This window comes from Malus sylvestris, chromosome 11, assembly GCF_916048215.2.
Source record: "Malus sylvestris chromosome 11, drMalSylv7.2, whole genome shotgun sequence".
Classification (NCBI taxonomy): domain Eukaryota; kingdom Viridiplantae; phylum Streptophyta; class Magnoliopsida; order Rosales; family Rosaceae; genus Malus; species Malus sylvestris.
This window is the reverse complement of record NC_062270.1, coordinates 37,737,683-37,746,404: the sequence shown is the minus strand read 5'-3', so window position 1 is coordinate 37,746,404 and position 8,722 is coordinate 37,737,683. Positions and strand designations below refer to the sequence as shown.

The following is an 8,722-nucleotide window of genomic DNA, read 5'->3' as shown; positions in this document are numbered from 1 at the left end:
ATTAAATAAAGAATCGTGATTATTGATAGTAATGTAAACAAGAATTTAATTTGGACCTATCATCGGAATTATTTCTTGAAAATAAATATTTCGGAAGCGGGACGTTACAACCTTAGCCTTAGTTAACTCTTCTCACGTCTCACTAAATTTTGATGGCTGTGGCTTTCTAAATTGCAGAGGGTAGGCCGGGCCTAGGAGACTTCCCTGTTGGATTAAAACTGGGACAGGCCCAGGTGGTAGAAGGATGGGATCTGTCTGTTAGTTCAACTAATAGGCCCGGGTACATTGTTGAGGTCAGCATCACAGCTACTTTAAGAAAAAAGCACTTTTGCTATATGCATAACGAAAGTTTATGAGTAAACTGTCGTTTGACTGCTGAATTATTACTCCAATTAAAATTGACTAGCTAAACTATTTTTTTAGTAAGTGAATCATTTGAATTATTTTAAATCAGCCAATTAATCTCTTATAGTCAAATTTGATAAAATTTCATCTACTTTGCCGAACAAATATTGGCACAACTTTACTTTTAAGAGTGAATCACGTGCTGGATGCCAACATTTGACAGCAAAGTGAATGAAATTTCATTGAATCTCGGTGAGGGGTTAGTTGGCAAATTTCAAATAGTACAGATGGTTAATTTACCAAAAAAATAGTTAAAAAGAATTTCAACTAAATAATAATTCAGAGAGTGAAGTGACCAGTTTCTCATTTTTCGTACTACTGGTATGTACCCATTGAATAAAAAACCTAAAAACCAAAAAATGGTGACTTAGGTATCTAGTGATCCATTTAAACAATTTTTTAGGTAACCAATGGTACGTACTAATCATATTTTAAACAAAAAAAAAATATAAATAGCAATAGTAATACTAAAATTCTAATTCTAACTTTATATTTAATTGGGTAAATGACAAAAAACTATTTTAACTATTGGTCTGACGACACTTTCATATCTCATCTTTTAAAAATGACAATGTCATACCTCATCTTACGAATTTGTGCCAATGTCAGACATCCGTTAGTTTTTTTGTTACTTTTTCTGTTAAATGCTAACGTGGCTAGAGACGAGACCCACTCACTAATCCAACTGGATTAAAATATATATATATATATATATATATTTTTAATAATTAAATATTCAAAAATTAAAAAAATTAAAAATTAAAAAACTAAACAAATAAAAAAGGCCTAGGGATGCGGGTCTTCCTTTCTTCCGCCCGCACCAACCTTTCTCTCTCTATCTCTCTCTTTTCTTTATCTTCTCCCGCATCTCTCTCCCACTCTAACTCCATCTTCTCTCTGCAACCACCAACGCCGAGGAGGAGAGCATCGGAGAGAGGGAGGAGAAGAAGGGTTTGAAGGCGAAGAGAGCGGAGGTGGGAAGGAAAGAAGGGTTTTGACGGCCGAAAGGAGGAGGAAATCGAGAGGTCGAAGGAGGTGTGGGGTCGATGGCAAATCAGACGGAGGAGAGAGGTCGGATGAGGGATTGGGTGGATAGAGGTATTGAGGGTGATGGGTGTGGGTTTGGTATTATTGTTTTGATTTTTGATTTTTATTTTTTTGTTGTGGGATTTGGGTGTGGGCTTGGTTTTTTTGGTTTCTTCAGTGGGGTGGTGAAGATGGAGGAAGAGAGGCGGTAGTGGGGTGGTGATGGAAGGTTGGGTATGGAGGGACTAGGGGAGGGATGGGTCGGGTTAGGAGGTGGTGGTGAGGGAAGGAAGAGTGCGAGTGGGGAGAGGGACGAAGGAGGGAGACCGCATCCCAGAGAGAGGAGAGAGAGAAGAGAGAGAGAGGGTGGTGGAGGAAGGTTGGGGGGACGGGGAATGGTTTGGTGGCTGTCGAAGAGAAGAAGAAAAAGGGTTGGTGCACGTGGAAGGGAAGCTGGATCCCTTAGGCCATTTTTTATTTATTTTTTAGTTTTTAATTTTTAATTTTTTTGAATATTTAATTATTTTTTAATCCAGTTGGATTAGTGAGTGGGTCCCATCACTGGCCACATCAGTATTTAACAGAAAAACTGATGGATGTCTGACATTGGTACAAATTTGTAAGATGAGGTATGACATTGTCATTTTAAAAGATGATGTATGAAAGTGTCGTCAGACCAATAATTGAGATAATTTTTTGTAATTTACCCTATTTAATTGCTATTGCGCCTAATTATTATTTTTTAAGACTATTATCATAGTATAAATATGAAATTTTGTTGTATAATTTGATTTTTAAAGTGTTTCACATTAACATTATCATATCGTAGCTTCAAATTCAAAGGAGGGAAAGAACAAGATTTGGACTTGTATTGCTTTTGGTCGAAATCTTCACCAAACCAATTTAACGTTGGAAAAACATGGAGTTTCGTTTTGGAACAAAAGAGACAAACAACAACGTTATCAGAATCCAGTTCTCTTCCAGATGCCAAATCCCAACAAAATTACCAACCTACCCTTTCTCCTTGTGAATCCAAACTCCAAACTCCAAACTCCGAGGACTCATCCGTCAATTCAAACTTCAACCCCAATCAGACCACTCCCGTCTCTTAGGGCAGGAATCCCATGCTTTTCGGGACAAAAACCCAACTGTCCTGAAAGCTTTCCCCTCTCAGAAAAACCGCCATCGTGTGGGTGCACGATTCTTAACGTACACTCATCTCTTCGTCTTCCCCAGATCCCACCACTGCCATTCTCTGCTTAACACGATTGCTCTTCTCACCCCCATGATTGCTCCGTGCACACAGTTCCGTGAACCCTCCTGTAACTCCACCGCATTTGCCCGATGAAGGCCCCTGCCACCACCACTGCTTCTTCCATGACCATATCGAATTGGGTTTTTGTGTTTTCGATTGTTGTCTGCTTTTTCGCATCTTGGTCGCTCGCAATCGAGAATTTCCACCAGGCGTAAGTGATTTCTGTGATGCAAGTTTTGCTTTTTTGGATTTAAAGTTTGGTGCTTTTTTTTTTTTGTTTTTTTTGGCTGGTGGGAGAAATCTGGTTCCAATGGGGTCAGCTCGAAACAGCTTTTGGCTTTTGACTTTTTTGGATAGTTGGAGTTGAATTTTGATCATGGTGAACAATATTGCAATGCAGTTGTTATGCTTAGTGAATAAATTTGGAAACTTTTGTTTTAGATCTGAGAGTGCATTTGGTGATTCGAAAAACAAGTTTCAGAAACATATGAGGAAGTTGGAAAAGTGCTTCCAAAATACTGAAAAGTTGGGAACTTTTAGCCCGATTTATGTCGTTTAGTGTTTTGTTTACAGCATGAAGTATGTGAATGTGCTCCATATGAACAGTGTGCTTATTTTTTTAAATTTTTTTGTGAGCCAATTGATAGTGCGGTTATGTTAATTTAATTTCTGATAGTGTAAATTATAATAATACAGCAATACGAGAGTGACGGCCAAATCACCAATTTTGGATATGATTGTAACGTGCTCTAGATTGTGAAGGTTAAATATTGTTTTGCTCTCGTAGTAGGTAGGATGTTCCTAATGACTAATGAGAGACTATAACGAGGAAAATGAACATCATAAGAAACTATGCTCCCTTCCTCAATTGTGCGGTACTGTGAATTTTTGCATCCTATTTTGAAAACCTTGTCGACCCATGAGTCATTTTGTGTCACCTTAATTTTGAGATTACTTGTTGCCTAACCGTTGTCGCTGTTTTTCTGCCAATGTTATGTACTTCGTATTAGGCTAATGTTTGTGTAATATTGCACATACAGATTTCCTATTGTGGAACCTGATCCTGGTCATACAAAACTTCGTCTTTCAAGGGAAGGGTTGGAGGCCATTGAAAGAATAACAAATCCAATTGCAGCTGTTGCCGTAAGATTTAAACCTGTTCTCCTTAGCATCTATAATCCTTGCAATTGATCTTCCTTGTAGCTAGAGTTAAACTGATATCAATGTTATTACGTAATAGTAAAAGATTATACAGCGATTTTTAATTTTGGAAATCTTACCAAACTTTGGATATTTAGTTTTAGCTAGAGTTGAATGAACTCACTGTTGCAGAGGTGTAGTAGCATCATGTATGTAGGCTACAGGGCAGTAGTTTTCAGTCTCCATGCATACAAATATGACTACATATTACGATTAAAGTTATTGTCTTACTTTTCCCTTGGTAAAGTAAACTTTCTTTTCTTATGTGTACATCTTGATTCGATTTAAATGGTTGTCTTCTTAGGTTATTGGACCATACCGCTCGGGAAAATCTTTTTTGCTCAACCAACTGCTATCCCTTTCTTGTTATGAAGGTGTAGTCTTTACTCCTATTAGTTATAAAACTCTTGCCTTCTCATTGTGGATCTTTCTTGATTAATCTTGATGCATTGGTTGTTGGGTTTGAACAATATAACAACCATTAAGTTTTAATTTTTAAACGCCTTCCCCACAGGGTTTGGTGTTGGACATATGCGTGACACAAAGACAAAAGGTAAATCTAGATGCAACCTTGATATCATGGATGTGCATTATTGTTTCGTGAGAGATATATTTACGGTGGCTATTTGCCTCTTACAGGGATTTGGGTATGGGGAACCCCAATAGAATTGGATATTGATGGAGTGAAAACTTCAGTTTTTTACCTTGATACTGAGGGATTCGAAAGTGTTGGGAAGTCAAACGTATATGATGACCGGTAATCTTCAAGTCATCATGTAATCTTCAATTTTCCTATGATGGTCATTCAAGTGTTGTATATTCTGCTGGGTTTCTGAGTCTGCTTTTGCAGGATTTTTGCTCTGGCAACTGTTATGAGTTCTGTCCTTGTTTATAACCTGGCTGAGACGGTGAGTTGTACAATGTGTGGCATCTTAGAAGCATGTACTAGTTCTCCTTGGTCCATTATTGTTCAAGCCCAGTTTGCCTTATATGATTTATCTCTTTGGTTGTCATTCTGTAGATCCGTGAAGCTGACATTGCTCGGTTGTCTTTTGCTGTTGAGCTTGCTGAAGAATTTTATGGAAGGTCCACAGTTTCTTTTATTCCTTCTTGTTATTGTATTTAATTTTTTCCCTCTATTATCAAAACTGACATGTTTGCTCTTGGTTGCAAATTTCACGTGGCAAATAGAGTGAAGGTAAGTTCCAATCCCTTAAATCATTGTTCCTCGCATGTAATATCTAGCAATAATTTACATGTGAATAGTCGGATTGTTTTGTAGGGACAAGATGTTGCTTTTGAACCTGCAAAACTATTGTGGCTTATCCAGCGTGATTTTTTACGTAAGTTTGAGAAATGCCTATAACATGTTTGTTAAAGTTAAATATGAGCAACAAAGAAGTTACAATGACAGTCTACCAAGATTTGTTTTTTCACCTATCCACCCTTTTTTTCCAAGCTTCCAGCAGAAAGCTCATAGATTGACATTCTGGTGTTTGTTCTGCAGAAGGGAAATCTGTGCAAGAAATGGTTAATGAAGCTCTCCTCCACGTCCCTAACAAGGATGGTTAGTGTTTTTTCCCTCCCTCTATGCTTTATACATAAAAGCACTAGTTATTTATTTCTTTATTTGTTTCCATGGATTTAATAGTGGGTTCTTGGTGACATTGCAGGCAACAAAAATATTGATATGGTATTTTTCACCCTTATATTATCACTTGCCGCTGAGATATTGCTGTTCACGGATTGAAAGCGAACCCTTTTTGTGTCTTTATCAGGTTAACCAGATCCGAGATTCTTTGGCTATTATGGGTGATAATAGCACAGCCTTCAGTTTACCACAAGTATGGGTTTTCCTATTTTCAGCTGTTTTTGCATTCATTTTCTTGGTTTTATATTTTAGTTGGGTGATTGTTCAATAAAGCTTCTCAGCATTACACATTTACAGCAAATCCCTAGATTTTTTTGTTAAAAATGGACAAGATGTTGTGTCAAGTTTCCTTGACGTTGGCATGTTTTGGACAAGCTTTATTTTTTATTGTGTGCAGTAGTTGATGATTTCTTAGTTGCTATGCATGCTACATGGTCATCTTAACTTTTATTAAGTCACTTGAGTTCACTGTTGATAAAGTAAGCGTCGTTTTTAACTCATACAAAATAATCCATAATATTGTAATATTGTGCATGTACTTTCTTTTATGTTTCCAAGGGTAGGGAAAACAAAAATTGAAGTTTTGGATTCTGAGTTGTTTTCAATTGCCCTAAGGCTTGTGAGATGGAAGATATTTATCTTTGCACACCTGCACCCTACCTATTCATTGCATTTAGATATTCCGTGCTCTGGGAATACTATATTTTGTATCGGGAAAGTTTTTATGATTACAGAAATTTATAATTCCAGTTATTGCTATCACTGCATCACTCATGTGATAGGGAGAGGTAAATGTGAAACATGGTTGACTAGGATTGCTATTCCAATCAATTTAAACTTCCCTTTCCTGTAGATATATTTTCTATTTGTTTGTCAAGTGTTTTGATTCTGTGGTGATTCCAAACTTTTCAAACAGCCTCACCTTGACCGAACGAAACTCTGCGACATGAAGGATGGTGAGCTTGACCCAATGTATGTAAAGAAAAAGGAACAACTAAAACAGCTTGTTTCTAGTATCATCCGTCCAAAGGTTGTGCAGGGAAGAACTCTAAGTGGAAAGGAGTTTGTATCTTTTCTGGAGCAGGTACCTGTTATATTATAGCGTTGGTTGATTAAAATCAGCTACGATAGGAGAATCGTTAAGTTTCATTAAAGTTTATGTTGTGTGGCATTCCATCCATTCGGAATTGAAGATAATAAAAATAATGGATCCTACCTACATTTGTTCTTTTAGTTTATTTGTGTGTGTGTGTTTTTAATTATTTCTTCTTTCAGATTCTTGAAGCGTTGAACAAGGGGGAGATCCCATCAACAGGCTCTCTGGTGGAGGTTTTCAACAAGGGTATTCTTGAGAGATGCTTAAAGCTCTACCATGAAAGGATGGAAAAACTCAGTTTACCTCTCATAGAGCAATCTGTGCAAGACTACCATGAAAGGTCCATGGAGGAAGTGATGAAACTTTTTGAGGAGCAACATTTTGGCCGTCACCATGCAAAGAAGTCAGTCGAGCAACTACAAGAAGAAGTAAACAAGGTATATCCACTTTGTAATAGTAGCCCTATACCCCTTTCCTCGTCACGTTTTACATATTTTGTTGGCACCCTCACTTGCACCAGCTACGCATCCTGCAATTTTTTTAACATGACTTTGCTGTTTAAACTCTGGGATTTGTTTAGGTGTTTAAGAATGTGGTCTTGGCAAACGAATATCAATCTTCAAAGCTCTGTGAGGCATTGTATACCAGATGTGAGGATAAAATGGACCAACTTCAAGTTCTCAGGCTTCCATCCATGGCAAAATTCAACGCAGGTTTCCTGCAGTGCAACCAAAGTTTTGAGCAAAAGTGTGTTGGACCTGCAAAAGCAAACTATGAGGTTCGCATGATGAAGGTCAGGCATACCTTGTGTCCTCCATTTTTTCCCCTTGTCTTCATTTTTCCCCGTTGGGTGCAAAAGCTCATTTATATGATGTATATGATTTGATTCGCAGATGTTGGGGAAGTCACGTTCTCTATTTATAAAAGAATACAATCACCGGCTCTTCAATTGGTTGGTCGCCTTCTCCCTTGTCATGGTGGTTGTTGGCCGGTTCATCATAAAGTTTATATTGATAGAAATCGGGGCCTGGATCCTCTTCATCTTCTTAGAGACATACACAAGGATGTTTTGGTCTGCAGAGTCTCTTTACTACAACTCCGTTTGGCATGTAATAGTATCCACTTGGGAAACACTCGTTTACAGTCCCGTCCTTGATCTAGACAGGTAACAAAACCCCCCTCCTACTCAGTCCTCAGGATGTTGCTTGGATTGCAAGTCAAGTTGTGTTTTAATTTGTTCTTTGTATTGGGGCAGATGGGCTATCCCAGCCGGTGTCATGGTAGCTCTGTTCATATTATATTGGCGGTGTTACGGAAGAAGCAAACACGGGTCCGGATGGATCTTACCATTGTACAATACCAAAAAAGGCGGGTCGAATCGGCCGAGATCGGACTAAAGAAAAGAGATGGCATGCTTGATATATACTTCGTCTCGGGCAAGAATGTTTTTGTACACAAAGCCCGGCCGGCCTAGCAGCTCCTTTGGAGTTGAAATGTCAGATTCGTTTCACTCTCCAATCGTGAAGAGGTGAAGGATCAAAAGGACTGCTCGTATAGGTCTAACTGTAACAATTCCAAATTGTTTGTTTTGCAGTTATTTTTTTAATTAATTATTTTAAAGTCATTTATGTTTAATTAGCCATTTAATACTGGAATTTGTTCAAAAAAAAAAGAAAAGAAAAGAAGCTGGAATTGTTTAACACTGTAATGTTTCAAAACGAAAGGAGCAAAGCAAAAAACAGAATGAAAATGTTCACTTCAAAGGGGTATTATTTTATTTTATTTCCTAGTGCCTTCAGTTCTTATTTTATTGATGATGATAGCAGGTGAACTGAAAGCATCAGCAAAATAAAATAAAATAAGAACTGAGAGCACTAGGAAAATAAAATAAGAATTGAAAGCGTTATACTCGTTTTATTTTTGTACTCTTACTTTAATTTGTTCGTACTTTTTACACATCACACGCATATTTTGGTTTCGTCATTTTTCAAGTATCGGTCAACATGCTTCGGTTCAACATGAATATCCAAGTCAGAGTGTCACTCTTTGAAAAACCCATCCTTCCCAAATGAAGTGCCCACATTTAGTC

General features: G+C 37.6%; 1 protein-coding gene across 2 annotated transcripts; it reads left to right on the top strand.

The window, feature by feature from the left end:
• The first annotated feature begins 2,266 nt into the window (after positions 1 to 2,266).
• On the top strand, positions 2,267 to 8,396 carry LOC126591093 (uncharacterized). Of its 2 annotated transcripts, XM_050256658.1 has the most exons (16): positions 2,268 to 2,897; positions 3,727 to 3,829; positions 4,191 to 4,260; positions 4,401 to 4,439; positions 4,526 to 4,643; positions 4,737 to 4,794; positions 4,908 to 4,979; positions 5,169 to 5,229; positions 5,394 to 5,453; positions 5,560 to 5,579; positions 5,665 to 5,730; positions 6,454 to 6,621; positions 6,813 to 7,070; positions 7,214 to 7,426; positions 7,527 to 7,798; positions 7,889 to 8,396. In XM_050256658.1, the coding sequence occupies exons 1-16, from the start codon at positions 2,776 to 2,778 to the stop codon at positions 8,028 to 8,030; spliced, it is 1,842 nt and encodes a 613-aa protein (XP_050112615.1). In that variant the 5' UTR covers positions 2,268 to 2,775; the 3' UTR covers positions 8,031 to 8,396. The 2 variants fall into 2 exon arrangements, with proteins under 2 accessions (XP_050112616.1, XP_050112615.1); XM_050256659.1 differs by lacking the exon at positions 4,401 to 4,439 and having other exon boundaries at positions 2,267 to 2,897.
• Positions 8,397 to 8,722: the final 326 nt, after the last annotated feature.

What these genes read in the sequence shown, in the direction of transcription:
- LOC126591093 (XM_050256658.1), top strand. Translation starts at nt 2,776, where the DNA reads ATGAAGGCCCCTGCCACCACCACTGCTTCTTCCATGACCATATCGAAT. An exon ending in TTTATAACCTGGCTGAGACG is followed by an intron (nt 4,795 to 4,907) that starts GTGAGTTGTACA and finishes GTCATTCTGTAG; the next exon opens with ATCCGTGAAGCTGACATTGC. An exon ending in CCACGTCCCTAACAAGGATG is followed by an intron (nt 5,454 to 5,559) that starts GTTAGTGTTTTT and finishes GTGACATTGCAG; the next exon opens with GCAACAAAAATATTGATATG.